Here is a 17,100-nt window from a genome sequence, read left to right as displayed (position 1 = left end):
GACCTTTCTGATGATGTCATCATGCTTTAGCCCAGCATTGACGGCTGTGATTGGTTGATTTGTGCACAGAGACTTAGGAAATGGATTGCAGTGATTGCCATGGTTATGTAATGCGTGTTATGAAGCAGCTGTTCAGTGTGACTGACTGCCAAAGCCAATCGCATGGTCCCAGAAGCCCCTTTGCGAAGATCTGGACATTCAGAGTAGAAAGCATTCTTAGACTCTGGCGGTTTGTATAAATTAAACTCACTAAATACTAAAGGAAATGAAGTAGACCTGAATAAGTTGGCAAAACACAAACAATGTGAGTTGTTAAAAACACAAAAATAAGTTGGCAAAACACAAACACTGTAGACCTGAATAAGTTGGCAAAACACAAACAATGTGAGTTAATCTCATCAATTACATAATTGTTTTTAAATTAAGAAAAGTTTAAGAAAAACTAATATTTTGAGTATGCTAATTAATTCATTAATTGAACTTAAAATGATCATGTAATCTCAATTTAAATATGTTTAGTAGAGGGAACTTGTATAGCTTTAACTAGCTAATTCAATAATGCTAATAACTTGCTAAATGGTAGTACAATGCTTTGATAGCATTAGCATAGCATAACAATTGCTGAACGACTATGGCATTATAGTGAACATTTAATATACCAGACTCATGCTCCACTTGTCGCCATGATGGTAACTCCAAAAAACACAACATAACAGAAACTCTTCTAAATTAGCATAGCAAAGGATTAAACTAAATCTCCAATTTAACATTAATCTTGCACACAAAAAAACATCATATAACACTTAATGTTAGCATTTGCTATTTCTTTTCGAGTGCCATGGCAAAGCATGAGATTCAGTTAAAGGCAAGTTTGTCTAAGTTCATAAAACTCAAAACAATGAAACAATTCAGATTACTTAAAATGTGTCAGTTTTGTGAACTCTTTGAAAAACTTTAGGGTTTACAGTGTTGGTTTAAAGGTGCAGTGTATAGTTTTTAGTGACATTTAGCGGTTCGGTTGTGAGTTGCGCGCGCCTCAAGATCCCCTAGACACCATTTACTACACACAACAGGCTTTTTTTTCTCTCTGATTTTGAAAACTCTTCGTGATCGACTTAAAATGCTTCCAAGATCAACTTGTCGCCCGCGATCGACGGGTTGGTGATTCCTGTAACATACTGTTTTAGGTTCAATGGCAAGAGTGCTAATTAGCTGTCTCATGAACATAACCAGCACATTTATCCCCACAGCAGGGAGAAGAACTATGTTACATGAAACAATCCAACTACATATTTTACAAGGGAAAAGTCACTACTCACGGTGTTTATGACTATCTTCTAGCTTTCTGCTGCATCTCTTTCAAGGTAGTGACGAAACACCCTCTGTAGCGCTGTTTGTTCGCTACGGTAGAAACATAACGCCACAATATGGCGACCTTCATAGAAGGGGGTGTCCGTGGTTATGTAGATATATATGTCTCATTCTAAGGTAATAAAAACATTGCAGTTTATTAAGTTAGTTCTTTATACACCACTAACAATGTAGTTATGGGTGTCATATTGCATACTCAAAATTTTTACACATTGCACCTTTAAGTACTGTATCTGGTGTTGTTTTCCTTTTTAATGGTACTCTGAGATATGTATAGTAGGAGATGTCAGGTCAGTGGAGTATTTTCTTTCATCACTAAGTTAATCAGGGCAGGGCTTGGGAAGCCACCGAGGGCCTCAAGTTGCTGGGTTGCCAACAAGCACGCAAAGAGGCAGAAACGCAGACAGAGCCGCCTTTGTCCCCATACGATGCCGAGGGCCTTGTGACTGGAATTGTTCCACTGCTCCCCTTTCAGAAAAATGACCGTTCTTCTGGCACTCTGTATGTTAAGAGAATCCTGGGTGGTGGTGTCCGTACCGGGGTGTCGAGCCAAACTTTATCCTTCGTATTGCTGTTATTCATTCATTGCTTGGGAAATGTAAGAAGTACAAATTTGGAACACTTTGACATTAAGATGACTCGAACGAACAAATCTTTGTAATGAACAATTCATTCTCATTCACTTTATTAAACTGTGTAATATTTTTGATTTGTTTTGTTTAATGCAAGACTACTCTCCTGCAGCATTTTATTTGGTTGGACCTAATGAACAAACATGCAGTGTTTATGCTTTGTACGGATGATAGTTTTATGTTAATATATATATATATACACATTACTCAAGCAAATATTTATGTAATAATACCGAAAGATCGTTTTAAAAAAAAATAATATAATTAATAAATGCATTATTTATTTAATTAATATTTTTTAAAATAATTATTGCAGTTACTACAATTATTGCATAATTACTTATTAATAACTGACTTGATGGTCAGTAGTTCTGTTACACTGTTGTTTGCAGTTTTTATAGACCGACTGTAAAAGACAAAAATAAATAGATCAGCGAGTAAATAAATAATTTTAATATATTTATTTATTTGCTTCTACATTTATATTTTTTCATTATTTATGTACTAAATAATGTTTTTTTTTGTTTTCTTATTAATCTTATAAATGTGTATTATTTCAAGTAATTATTTATTGAATTACTACAAAAACTTAAAGCAGATAAATGAATAAATATTTATTTTAAATACAAATATAATATCTGTTTGTAAAATACATTTTCGTTAATAAGTAACAATTCATTCTTGTTCACTTTCTTGTACCATCTCATATTTTTCATTCACAAGCGAAATGACTGACCTAAACTGCAAACCAATAACATTCGAGTGCAGGCTGTGAAAGAACATTTCATTGGTTTAGCTGCTGAACGAACACGCCCCTTCACAGAATGAGTCAGTGTTTTTAGTCTGATCGAGACTGCTGAATGAACTCTTTCGCAAACAAACTGAACAATTGATACATTGAGAATTAGTTTCTGCTTGTAGCTCCTTCAGCTCTGTGTGTAAGTCAGTCTTGTTCACTAAAAGGAGATAAATGAGAAGAATTATGAATGTGTGTACAATTTGATATAGGCTAAAACTAACTGTAGTAGTTTTGTATTCATGCATATTGTAATAAGACTTCTAGCATTTTTTAAGTCTAGAGTTTTTATCAAATTGGTTGAATGAATTATTAATTGGCTCACTCATAACACAGAAAAGACTTGTTGAAAAACCAACCTGTTGAAAGGTCACTAAACAAATCAGTGAGTGAATAGGAACTAATCATTTTGGTGAATGGCTTCAAAGATTCGAGTCTGAGATTAATTAAAAATCCCCAGTACAGATTCATTACACACTAGACTAGAAATAGCAGTTTCAGAGTGAATCAGTGTCTTCAATGTTTAGCAGAGCACATTGTAGCACAGTAACAGATACATGTTCCATGGTGAACATGTGTTTATAATTGTGAAGGCCACAGAATTGAGTGATGCTCCTTATAAAGAATGCGGGCGACACTATACTGGTTCCTTATAAGCTCTAATTTACCGGCTCCTGTTAAATTTGTATTTGTTGTATATTATGTTTTTATACTTATCAGTCCTTCTGACTGATGTTGAGAGAATGCCTCTAGCACCATCTTTACCCTGCAGTAGTGTTCTTCAGTGATGTGCCAAGGTGAATAGACAGTTTACACATGTACTTCAATTGGATAGTAAGGTGACTTTTATCTGTCTTTACAGAGTGACCGTCTCTTGATTAAAGGGGCTAAGATTGTGAATGATGATCAGTCGTTCTGTGCCGACATCTATATAGAGGATGGCCTGATCAAGTGAGTATGAGAGATTCTTACATTAATATAAAACGGATTGCTAATGAGATGCGAGGAAGAGAGAGAGAGAGAAAGATACAGCCAAACAAACGGACAGAAAGACAGATAGATGATAGATAGATAGATAGATAGATAGATAGCTAGATAGATAGATAGATAGATAGATAGATAGATAGATAGATAGATAGATAGATAGATAGATAGATAGATAGATAGATAGATAGATAGATAGATAGATAGATAGATAGATAGATAGATAGATAGATAGATAGATAGATCTGTCTTTCAGCAGTTTATGAGGTTATGAGTTTAGTGTGTACAAAATGTGCCTTTATATCACATGACACATAATGAGGTAATGAAATAGCTGTTTAAATTTGGGTTTTGAAATTAAATTAAGATGCATCCAATTGTATAACCTTTCATATCTCACTCTCACTCACAGGCAAATTGGAGAAAATCTGATTGTGCCCGGTGGGGTGAAAACCATCGATGCCCATGGGCGTATGGTGATGCCAGGTGGCATTGATGTGCACACACGCTTCCAGATGCCTGACAGGGGCATGACTTCTGCAGATGACTTCTACCAAGGCACCCGCGCTGCGCTGGCTGGAGGAACCACCATGATCAGTACGTGTCAAACTGTCACGTAGTGTTGATGGAGAAACTGACTTGAGATCAGACTGCATACTGTGTGCATAGTAACCAGATCATAACCATAACCAACCACTTAGCGGTGCCATAGCAACCAACAAGAAATGCCCCAACAACAACTCACAACCATATTTGGGCTTGTTACTCAAAAACTTCAATTATTTTTCATTACTCTTTTTAAAAGTAATATTAGTTTATTTATACTCCATCCGCTTTGGCCGGTTGAAGGGCCTTAAGCCAACCCACGCCATCCCCCCACCTCAGCTCATTAACTATTTCCCCACCATTGAAGCAAACCACCCACAACACGCGAGCAAACAAATAGGGAAGGTGATGAATGATACACAAGGCAACTTTTTGAGCAATATTGCTGGGCAATGGTGCTGTCAACAAGCTAACAAGATGAGACACAGGGCCCATGACCGATCTAAATTATCCAAATAGAAATGTATTGCCCATTTTCAACGAGAAAGTGCATAAGCAACAATCGCTTTGCTGGTAAAAGATTACCCAGCATCGTTGCTCAAAAAGTTGCCCTATGTATCATCACCTTAACACTTTTTGTACTACTCAAAACACCTTAGCAACCAATAAACAATGCTCTTAAGCAACCACCATCAATGACCTAGCAACACTCTAGTAACCATCCACAACACTAAAGTAACCATTTAGCAGCGCCCTGGCAACCACCCACAACACCATAGCAACCACTATACACTATACTGGAAACCACCCACAACACATGGGCAGATGCATAGGAATGGCCTATCACTGCTCTGGAAGCCACCAACAATCCAATAGCAAACACCTAGCAACCACATATTAATACTTTAGCAACCACCAACATAACCTTACCATCCTGTAGCAACCACCTAGCAACATACTGGCAACCACCCACAGCTCCAGAGCAAATGCATGGTAAGGCTTTAAACACTACTCAAAATACCTTAGTGACTGCTAATATCTTGGGACAAGATTTTTTTAAGGCTTAATCCCATAGCAACCACCAACATATGCCTAGCAATCACCCACAACAACATAGCAACAGGCTAGCAACCATACATAACTGCCCTTGAAGCCACCAACAATACAATAGCAACCACCCACATCCACCTTACAATACTTTAGAAACCACCAACATAGCCATAGCAACCACATGGCAACACCCTGGTAACCACATACAACCCCTAAGCAAATGCATAATAATCCTTTAAACACTACTTAGACCACCTTAGCAACTTAATATTCAGGGACCAGAAAATCGCAGAAACTTGGGCCAGTAAGTAACACCCTAGCAACCATGACAGTGCCATAGCAACCATCTAGTAATGCTCTAGCAAGCACCACTCACACTTTCTCCAATTTGCCTTTGGTTCCAATGATCTTAATACAGATTAACACAGTTAAGCTTTGGTTAGACCTGCTATCCAATAACTATGTTATACTTTTTCATTAGTGTTATCAAAGCTGTGATGTTTGGCTGAGTCGCTGTATCCTTTATAATGCAGCCATCATTTAGTGTGTGTCATTATGGCTGACCGGATGGAGACAGTGTGCTTAAAATAGTACAAGAGACTGTTTTCATGTCTCTGTTTGTCCTCTTTTCAGCGCAGACCGGCATTACTTAACTGATTGAAGTGCTGTTTAATCTGTAGGAGCTCTTTAATATCTGCCTAACCAACTGTGTGTTTGTGAACAGTCGATCATGTGGTGCCTGAACCCGGGACGAGTTTGATCTCAGCCTTCAATCAGTGGCGGGAGTGGGCGGACAGTAAAGCGTGCTGCGATTATTCCCTTCACGTGGACATCACCGAATGGCACAAGGGTATTCAAGAGGAGATGGAGACGCTCGTCAAAGATCACGGTAAAGCACTGGCAGCGTTCCCTAATGTGAACATCTGTATCTGCTGTACAAACCCACCAGAGTTAGCGTTTACTCCATCGGTCAGGAATTCTGCTGCGCTGTTTCACCTAATGTCTCACTGACATTTCCCTCTGTAATTTCATACCCCGTCGTCTTTGTGTGCAGGCATTAACTCTTTCCTCGTCTACCTGGCTTACAAAGACGTTTTCCAGCTCACTGATTCCCAGGTATGACATATTTGCTTGTTTTTTAGGATCTCATGAAACCTGTCAAAAACATACCCAGGTCATATAAAACCATGAAATAAAAAAGAGAGAATTTAAAGATGAGAAACTTGAGTTACTTTTTTGTTTTGTTTTGACCAATAAGATACAGGAACATAAAGGCAATGTTGTTAAATACATGAACGTTTTTTAAAATGCGAAACTCCTTAAAGGCCCAAAGAAAGGATGGAATTAGCATTATTTTGGAAATATACTATGGTATCATGGTATTTTTTTTAAGTACATTGGTTCATTTATTTATTTGTTTGTTTGTTTTTGTGTGCGCAGTTTGACATTTCTGGCAACTTTTCTTTTCTGTATAAAAAGCCTGACTATGTATTATAAATGTACATGTACCATGGTCAAACCATAGTATGTTTTGAAGCACATTTGTTTGTTCATTTATTAATTTCATTTATTTTTAAGTTTAATGTGACCATGGTATTACTATTTCTATGGTTTTGGACATAAACATACCATAAACCATGGTATTTTATTTTAAAGTTCATTCGTTCGTTCGTTCATTCATTCATTCATTAATTCAGTGATTTTTTTTTTTTTAAATGAGCGATCATTTCGCTTGATAAGACCCTTATTCATCGTCTGGTGTCGTTTAAAGCCCTTTCAACACTATGCAGTTTGCACTGAAACTGTCTTTTGGACCTTGAACCGTTTGGTTACCAGTAAAGTCCATTATATGGAGAAAAATCCTGGAATGTTTTTTTTTTTTTTTTTTTAATCAAAAATCTTAATTTATTTTCAACTGAAGAAAGAAAGACATGGACAACCTGGATGACATGGGGGTGACAAAATTATCAGTAAAAGTTTTTTTTTTTTTTTTTTAAAGTGAACTACTCCTTTAAAATGTTTTTTAAATAATAAAAAAAAAGTATTCCATCTGGTACCATCACAGTTTTAGGGGGCTCACCGTGCCAAGTTTCTTGGAGTTGGGTGTTTATGTTCTACTTCTCATTGAGAATTGTGCAAATAGAAGAAAAGTAGATCTAAATAGAGTCCCTTGTCAATTTATAAACAAATGATGCTTGAATAATCCGGCGGCGACCATTGCATTTGTTTTAAGCATGCTTCTGTCATATTTGGCGTTCATTCTTGAGTGAGGTCAAATGTGTGTTTCTGTGCAGATCTACGAAGTGTTGAGTGTGATTCGGGACCTCGGGGCCATCGCTCAGGTCCATGCTGAGAACGGAGACATCATAGCCGAGGTGAGATCTTCAGAGAGTCCAGCACTAGCTCCATTACTCAGAGTTACTATCAACAATAAACTGTTTGGAGATGTTAAATCAAAACATATGTTCCACAATGAACACTCAGACTTTATATTGGCGAGCAAAGCCAAAGCAAATATTCCTACATGAGGTCGATATAATTAATTGCAGATGACTTTTGGCTCAGGCTTGTGTCTATTTATCATTATGAAGATAAGCAATCTCTTTGTAATGAGGACAACGTTTGGTTGTGGAGATAAAAAGTATTGTTTTTTAATGTATACAGTATATATTGAGACTATGACATGATTATTTAAAGATTCAGTGATCTCATGCTGCTCTTATCTCCCCATCCCGCTCTTTCTTTCTTTCTTTCTTTCTTTCTTTCTTTCTTTCTTTCTTTCTTTCTTTCTTTCTTTCTTTCTTTCTTTCTTTCTTTCTTTCTTTCTTTCTTTCTTTCTTTCTTTCTTTCTTTCTTTCTTTCTTTCATTCATTCATTCATTCATTCATTCATTCATTCATTCATTCATTCATTCATTCATTCAACAGGAGCAGCGCAGGATTTTCGAGTTGGGGATCACTGGACCAGAGGGACATGTCCTCAGTCGTCCAGAGGAGGTGAATGGCAGGGAATACTGGGAACAGATATTTTCCATTTTGTCATCAGAAGGAAACATAGTTTCGTAGAAGAAAACCTTTGTATTGAACTGGTTTTATGGATCACTTAGGTGGAGGCGGAAGCAGTCAACCGCTCTGTAACAGTGGCCAATCAGACCAACTGCCCTCTTTACGTCACCAAGGTGATGAGCAAAAGTGCTGCTGATGTCATCGCCCAGGCCAGGAAAAAAGGTGTGATGCAAAATAATATGTCGCAATATAAAACTAAATATGGCAACTCTAGGATTGGCCTGCCTTTGATTTAATCCCAAAGACCCATTTTGAAACATTCAAGGTTGAATTACCAAAATGGAAGAACATTCTGAGGTGGTTTGATCTAATCCCACTCTGTCCGTGCCATTAAAATGAGATATTATTAGACTGGACAAGCAAGGCAGGTTTTATAAGCAAGGATGCATTGCAGTAGTGCAATAAAAAAAAAAAATCACTATGCTATGACTCAGCTGTACTTGGCTAGACCGCACGAAATGACATCATAGTGGTTAGGCTCCAGAAATAAGCAAGAGAATTAGAGTGAAATTATATATGCTGTTCCGAATCCTAAATCAGTATCTTTGAACCATTTAGGCACCGTAGTCTATGGAGAGCCAATCACAGCAAGTCTTGGCACGGATGGCTCACACTATTGGAGCAAGAACTGGGCCAAGGCCGCCGCCTACGTCACGTCCCCACCCTTGAGTCCAGATCCCACCACACCGGACTATCTCAACTCGCTGCTGTCATGGTGAGATCACTTAATGTCTGTTCATTTTTAGGATGCATTTATGATTGGATTTGTTTTGGTTGTAAAAATCTAAGTGTACCTTGAGAAATTAACTTAATTTATGGGGTCTGAGAGCGGTTAACTACCTTAGTTTACTAATCTACTGTTAACTACAATACTTCTTCAGCATTTATTAATCTTCATTAATATTAATTTCAACATTTACTAATACGTTATTGATGCACTATGAACTAACAATTTAACAAAGATTAACAAATACTGTAACAAATGTATTGCTCATTGTTAGTTAATACATTAACTAATGTTAAACTATGAACCTTATTGTAAAGTGCTATACCATTATCATTATTATTATTTTAAATTATTAAATTGATTGAATTAAAGTTTATGTTCAAAGATGTATTAAAATAATAACATCAATAATAATTATGCTAATAATAACAATGACAATATTGAATATTGATATTCAATATTAAAATTAAGGAATTAATTATTATATGCTATATAATACAATTCATAGTTTATCATTTATTTTTTATTGTTAAAAATATAATGATGCAAATGATAATATAACAATAATAACAATTTAATAAATTATAAGATTTTTAATAGAATAATATTAAATAACAATAATACATATTATTATTATTATTATTAATAAATATTTTTATTATAAATATCAAATTAAAATAATAATAATAATAAATAATAATGTGACTAATAATTATTATTATATTTTGTACATTATAAATTTTATAAACAATTATTTTTAATAATAATAATAATAATAATAATAATAAACAATAAAATAGTAATACAATTAATTATATAGTTTAATGATACAAATAATAATAATAATAATAATAATAATGATAATAATAATAATAATAATAATAATACAAATCAATTATTATTATTATTATTAAATTAATATTTATTGTTAGCAATATAATAATAATTATAATAATAGTAATATACTGTAGTGGTCAAAACACCAAAAAAAAGAAATAAATAAAAATAAAAAACTATGTGTTGAATTAATAGTGAATAGAATGTGGATTGAGACCTGATCACAACTAAAATATATCTAAATTAGTTCTGAGGTACTGAGGACAAAACAGTGTATTTTTTTCACTCTGATGGGTTTTTAGTCCATTTTTTAGTCCCTCTTTAGTGAATCACTATATCCTTTAAAACTCCGCTTTGATCACCAAAATGACATATTTAAATGTTATTTTCTTCCTGTGAATTTTTTTCTTCATGCCTTAAAATAGCTTGAATGTAACTGTACACCCTTGCTTCATTTAGTATATGATGAATAATGAATATGCTAATTAGCCCCACCTCCACTGACTCACCTCCAGTTCAGAGATCCACTAGGTCAACTTTACTCAAGTTACTCTAGTAAACGCTACACAAAGGTATCACTCTTTACAACTTCGGACACATAACGGTAATATGATTAGCCTTTTGCTTGACTATGTTGCTAATGTTACACAAACCATGTTCCCATTGCCGTTCGCCATCTCAGTCTACCTTATAAAACTCAGTATCCTTTGAAATACTTTGAAGTGAACAACTCAGAATACCAGTATACTGTCATAACATCGTAATATATCATATACATCATACACCCGCTTTATTGCTAAATGTACACGATTATTTATATCAACAGAAAAATATACCTGGATAACCGGGCTTCTCTCGAGACTCCCCTGCATCAGAGCGCAGTAATGATGATTTGCTAAAATCCGTCGGCACGTTGACGTGATTTGTTTACAAAGTAGTTTGTGATGTCAGAAACAATAGTGATTTCAAACTGCCAGTTACAACATGTGACGTGGACACAATGTACATTTTTTAGAAACAAAAAAAAAACACCCCCCTACAATTAAATCTAACAGATGCTAACATTGTCTTCAATGATGTTCAACACACATAACTCTGTTAAATATTAAAAACACCACATAGACATATAAACAACATTAAAAACTTGATTTTCACCACAGGGGGTCTTTAAAGACGACTCAAGTGTGAAAAGGGTTTGCTTAGTATATGAATGTGACTGTTTGTAGAAGAGACCCATTTGTTTTGTCCTAACGGTATATTTGTTTCTTCATAGTGGGGATCTGCAGGTAACAGGAAGCGCTCACTGCACCTTTAACACCGCCCAGAGAGCTGTGGGTAAAGACGACTTCACCCTCATCCCCGAAGGAACCAACGGCACTGAGGAAAGGATGTCCATCATCTGGGACAAATGTGTGGTGAGACAGAAATACTAGTCTGCAAACAGTAAGGAGTTACAAACTTCCACAGTGCAGCATCTACTCTTCCTTCCATCATATAAACAAAATCAGTCAATAGTCATTTGAGTCTAAATAGTCCGAGCTGAGCAGACAAGCACACTCAAGTGGACACAAACAAGACAAATCTCTCCCTGTGGTCCCTGTCATTCGTAGGTAACTGGGAAAATGGATGAAAATCAGTTTGTCGCCGTCACCAGCACCAACGCCGCCAAAATCTTTAACTTGTACCCACGTAAGGGCCGCATTGCCGTGGGCTCCGATGCCGACCTGGTTCTGTGGGAGCCTGATGTTACAAAAATCATCTCAGCGAAGAGCCACAATCTGGTGAGTTCTGCTGTCAGCAATGGCATGTGTGTTTAAAACCAACTTTAAATACAAAGTTATGTTAGATGGCACAGGCTGATAGGTTCTTAACTCAATCTGCTTGCAATCACATCATTATCTATTGGGCACAGGTGATTGGTTCCTGACGTATATCAGTAGACAATGAGCTCACTGCTCAACCTTCAAATATTTGGTCAGCATTTGCTGTAGCAGTTTGCAGTGTGCTTTCAGAAACCCTCCACCTTCCCCAGCTCCACCTGCATAAATCTGCTATATGCTATATTGTACAGCAGTAGCATGTCTTATTGCTCACAGTAGGGCGTCTTGTATTTATTGGCATTTGCAAGTCCAAGTGCAAGTTGCTCTGCAGCAGCAGCAAGAACAGCAGCAAACACTCAGAAAGTTGTAGACATCAAAAAAAGACCCTATTTACTTTCCTAACACGTCTTTTTCCTGGTCTTACTGTGACCCAATAATGCACATTATTGATTGCTTGCATTTATGTGATTTGACTTGTTGTATTTATGTGCCTCAGTATAGTTAACCAGTGAGCAAACTTGTGTTTTTTAAGGATTTGGTTTGCAGTCCTGACCATAGAACATTGGTTGTGCTGACCAAATGTTAGGCGTGGGCATGTTACTCATGCGAGTGATGTCATCCTGAGCTCTGTCTGGGTAATTGATGTCTCCCTCCTGGTTTGGAGGCGTAACCGTGTGCAGGATGCCATGAGGATCTTTTTTAACGTCTTCTATTTGTGTTCATGGGCTTAAAACATGTTGGCTTTAGAGGGTTGTGTTCTTTTGTCTACTGGACACAATTTATCTATATTTAACAATGTATGTAAACATCCTAAAATAAAGATTTGTGTTAAATATTTAAATATATTATATTCATGTACTATACATTACATTATGTACATAGGTATAATTAATAATATATGAATACATTTAATATATAGTTTCATATATGTATTGTATATTATTAATAAATGACCAATTTGTAATTTAATATATAGTATTTAATAATAGAAAATATACTGGAATTTAAAAAAAAAACTGGATTTAAAGCTAGCTTTATTTTAATTTGCAAATCGATTTATTTTTTTCTTGTTTTAAGCCTATATTGTAAGAATTGTTTTCCAATGGCAAAAACCGAAAAAAATTTATTTTAATTTAATTATATTAAAATATTTAATTTAATTTAAGATATGTATTTGCTAAAAATATGCTTAATAAATTAAGCTTGGGGTCGGTAAGATTGTTATAAAGAAATGTTTACTTTTATTCAGCAAGGATGTATTCAAATGGTATAAAAGTAAGGCTTTTTTAACAGTGTTACAACAGATTTGTAATTCAAATAAATGCTGTCCTTTTGAACTTTCTGTACATCCCAAATAATCTTGAACATTTTAAAATAAACACTAATTGGTGAGCATTAGAGACTTCTTTAAATTCTAAATACTTTTAAAATCTTACAGACCCCAAACTTTTGAATGGTGGTGAGCGCTTATTTACAGTTTTGCTGCTTATGGACAGTACTGGAAAACAAGATAAAAGTCCTGTGTGTGTGTGTGTGTGTGTGTGTGTGTGTTCATGTCAACCGCTTGGTGTTTGAGCATGTGTGTGTGTTGATTATCAGATTCACTGAATAACCACATGCTGTTTTTAGATCTTGTGGGACATTCTGTATTGCTTTTAGCAAAGCGCCAGTAGGGTAAGGGTGTTCCCACGTGCCAGCACACACACACACACACACACACACACACACACACACACACACACACACACACACACACACACACACACACACACACACACACACACACACACCCTGTAAACTTTAATATACAGTACTTCCTCCCTCATTCACTCCCTCAACATTCTGTATCTCTTCAACCATTATAAACAGGTGGGCTGCAAATATGGTCTGTTCTGAGATCTGACATCTTGTCTTTAGCATATTGTTTTAAATAGCTTTCTGAAAGAATCAATAATGATTTCAAACATTGGGATATCATAATCATCACCTCCTTTTTCACTGGAACATCATGCTTCAGTATGTTGAAGAGATTTTAGAGCAATGCAACATAACTATCCCTCAAGCAGAGCAGAGTTTGTGCAAATGATGTCAGGAATGTCTGCAAATCATCAGCAAGGTTTTGTCTTGTGTGCTGATCCTGATCCCGAAATGATGTTTCGACATGCGGTGTAATGCCATTGCTTCTTGTTTTCCAGGCAGTGGAGTACAACATCTTCGAGGGTACCGAGGTGCGCGGGGTGCCTCTGGTGGTCATCAGCCAGGGAAAGATCGTACTGGAGGATGGAAATCTCCACACCATAGAGGGATCTGGGCGCTACGTGAGCCGTAAGCCGTTCCCTGACTATGTCTACAAGAGGATTAAGGCTCGCAGCAGGGTGAGTTATAGATCAATGTTTTTTTTATCAGGTTTTCTAATCTGAAATCTATAGATACACAATATGCCGGTGACCATATTGATACCGTTTATTATTATTACCTTTATTGTTATTTATAAAATGGTTAGTTCCAATCCTTGATTCTGATTGGTCAATGGCTGTGCTTTATTCATGATAAAACATGGCCATGGCCACCTTACCCAACGGTTGTTTTTATCACTGCGCAACACTGCAGTTCCTCTTGTTTTTTATTTGAGCTTTTATGCATATTAAACATTGGAATGTTGTTGCTGTTCACGGTCAGGGACTATTTTTTTTTCTAGCGGAAGGAAGGCTTTTAGTGATTTTACCTCATGAAAGTTGCACTAATTGTTTTTATTATTTTTTTTACTTTAATATTTTTATTGTGTGGTAACCGTTTTACAAAAGCAATAAGGTACTCGAGCCAAGAGCTGTATCGTGAATAAGTAATGGCTGAAGGGGTTACTCCGCTTCATGTCGCGCCTAACAACGCCCTTCAGCCGTTACTTATTCACGATACAGCACTTGGCTCGAGTACCTTATTGCTTTCTAATTGTAAGCAATTATTAAAATAATTGATTTTCTTTGTGTGTGTGTATATATATATATATATATATATATATATATATATATATATATATAAGTGTATATATAGTATAGTATATGTATATATATATATATATATATATATATATATATATATATATATATATATATACTATAGTATAGTGTATATACTGTATATATTATTAGTATTAGTATAATATGATTTTTTTAAATATTACAATATCATTTTTATAGAATATTATACCATAGAAAATATTCTAGCATTGGTGTTTTCAACATTGATAATAATGAAAATGTTTATAATTGTATTTGTAAATTTATAATATTTATGTTAATTTTAATTTTTTATAATATTTCACAATATTAATGGTCTACTGTCTTTTTGGTCAATTAAATACACCCTTGGTGTTCATAAAATACTTCTTTTTAAAACATTAAAAACATTGTAATTATTTCAAAGTTTTGACCCGCAGTGAGCATATACAGTATACGTGTATATACTTCATCTATGCACTATTTATGTATTTATTTAAAAGTAATATTGTGATATTAATATTTTTTTACTATTTAAAATGACTGATTTCTATTTTAATATATTTTAACATATAATTTATTCCTGTGATGAAAAGCTGAAATTCTGAGATTTGAATCCATGGCGGAAGGAAGTAGTTCTGCACAAAAGAGGGTTTTTGAAGACACTCCGTTGTTGTTTTTAATTATTTACTCACTTGTGCCATCAAACTGTTGTATAAATGCAATATCACACTCGTAGCCGTACATATATATGGCATATATCAGCTCGCAGTGATTACCTGCATTACCTATATGCTTATTCTGTAAATATACTTATTTATTTATTCATTTTTTTTGCTTTTCAATATAAATGCCACGTAATGCTTATTAAAGGTTAACGGTTTTCTAAATGTTTTAGGTTGTCAGTGTTTTACTAATATTATCATGCACCATTGTTTCTTAGCTTGCTGAACTGAGGGGCGTCCCACGGGGTCTCTACGACGGGCCGGTCTGTGAAGTCTCAGTGACGCCCAAAGCTGTGACGCCTGCTTCCTCTGCCAAAACCTCTCCTGCCAAGCAGCCCGGTCAACCGGTCCGCAACCTGCACCAGTCTGGCTTCAGTCTCTCTGGTGAGCATCGCAAGGAAATCAATTGAGATGCATGACAGTAGCAGTGTCGTCATGTAAAATAAATATGCATCATTTCCTTTTGATTTATCCGTTTCAGGCGCTCAGGTTGACGACAACATCCCCCGCCGCAACACCCAGCGTATAGTTGCGCCCCCTGGTGGCAGGGCCAACATCACCAGCCTGGGCTAGACCCCTGTCCTCCAGCCGACAGGAGAACAGTGGGTTGGGGGAGGGATGTCTATAAACGGAGGGGTTTGCTGAAACCACCGTGTCAAATCAAGAACCGAACCCTCCACAGGGCCCATGATTCTTTACTCCCTACTCTCCCAACCCCCGAGCTCTCGCCTTTTTCCCTATTCTTTTCCCAACCCTACACCACTTCCTAAAGAAGACATCTAGACAAAAAAAAAGTATTTGCCTCATGTGAAGAAAGGAAACATGTAACATCCACATTTGAGCACGTTCTGATTGTATGATTTTTATACTGTACTTTCTACCCACCATGAGTCATGTTGTTATTTTTGTATTTAACTTTATTTGCTTTTTGAAATCAGAGGGATCAAGTGTGTTTACTAGAGAAGCTGTTTATCATTGTTACTTATTAACAAGGCAAGGGTTAGAGTACTGGGTTTCTTGTGTCATTGTTTGTGGAAAAAAGTCTATTAGGACTTTTTATTACATTAGGAATGTATATATTTTTTAGGCTTTTTTATTACGTTTTTTTTTTTTTTTTACTCAAACAATCAGTTTACATCAATGAACACCTGACCGTATTCCGCCCCTTCAGTGGCATTCAATGCGATTCATTTCTGTACCAGTCAATAAAAGAAAGCTTTTCCAGTGGTTGCTAATTAAAAACCATGTTTTGTTCCACAACTAGAGATATTTAATTAACAATGTTAATGTTTTTGAAGAAGAAACCCCATACAAAACTTAACAACGTAGAGAAAATAAGAGAGGACCACAAGTGATTCTAGCTGTCCTCATTCCAAAAGAAACTCAATCTTTTCTCTCTTTTTTTTTTTTTTTTTTTTTGTTGTTGCAAAAGCTGCTTTAATTCTTAATGGTTAAGGAAAGGATAAAGTCAAGGTTGTAACGTTATTTGGTCGTGAAGAAATAGAGGGCTGTTTCTTTGAGGATTTTTGAGAATTTAGCGGACAAAGTGGA

General features: G+C 35.6%; 1 protein-coding gene across 3 annotated transcripts in view; it reads left to right on the top strand.

The window, feature by feature from the left end:
- The window catches only part of dpysl2b (dihydropyrimidinase like 2b), a 28,761-nt gene extending 12,329 nt beyond the window's left edge, over nt 1–16,432 (top strand). For all 3 annotated transcript variants that reach the window (XM_089126222.1, XM_039676746.2, XM_039676747.2), the window contains 13 exons: nt 3,662–3,750; nt 4,196–4,380; nt 6,104–6,268; nt 6,434–6,495; nt 7,674–7,754; nt 8,307–8,375; nt 8,486–8,606; nt 9,003–9,159; nt 11,282–11,423; nt 11,619–11,789; nt 14,024–14,203; nt 15,768–15,933; nt 16,031–16,432. In XM_089126222.1, coding sequence (XP_088982348.1) covers nt 3,662–3,750; nt 4,196–4,380; nt 6,104–6,268; nt 6,434–6,495; nt 7,674–7,754; nt 8,307–8,375; nt 8,486–8,606; nt 9,003–9,159; nt 11,282–11,423; nt 11,619–11,789; nt 14,024–14,203; nt 15,768–15,933; nt 16,031–16,122 — 1,680 coding nt within the window. In that variant the 3' untranslated portion in view covers nt 16,123–16,432. The remainder of the gene's footprint in view (nt 1–3,661; nt 3,751–4,195; nt 4,381–6,103; nt 6,269–6,433; nt 6,496–7,673; nt 7,755–8,306; nt 8,376–8,485; nt 8,607–9,002; nt 9,160–11,281; nt 11,424–11,618; nt 11,790–14,023; nt 14,204–15,767; nt 15,934–16,030) is intronic.
- The last annotated feature ends 668 nt before the right edge of the window (nt 16,433–17,100 follow it).

Source organism: Pimephales promelas, chromosome 23 (assembly GCF_988280905.1).
Source record: "Pimephales promelas chromosome 23, fPimPro1.hap1.1, whole genome shotgun sequence".
Lineage (NCBI taxonomy): Eukaryota > Metazoa > Chordata > Actinopteri > Cypriniformes > Leuciscidae > Pimephales > Pimephales promelas.
Note: the sequence above shows the minus strand (reverse complement) of the source record. Positions and strands in the feature narration are given on the sequence as shown.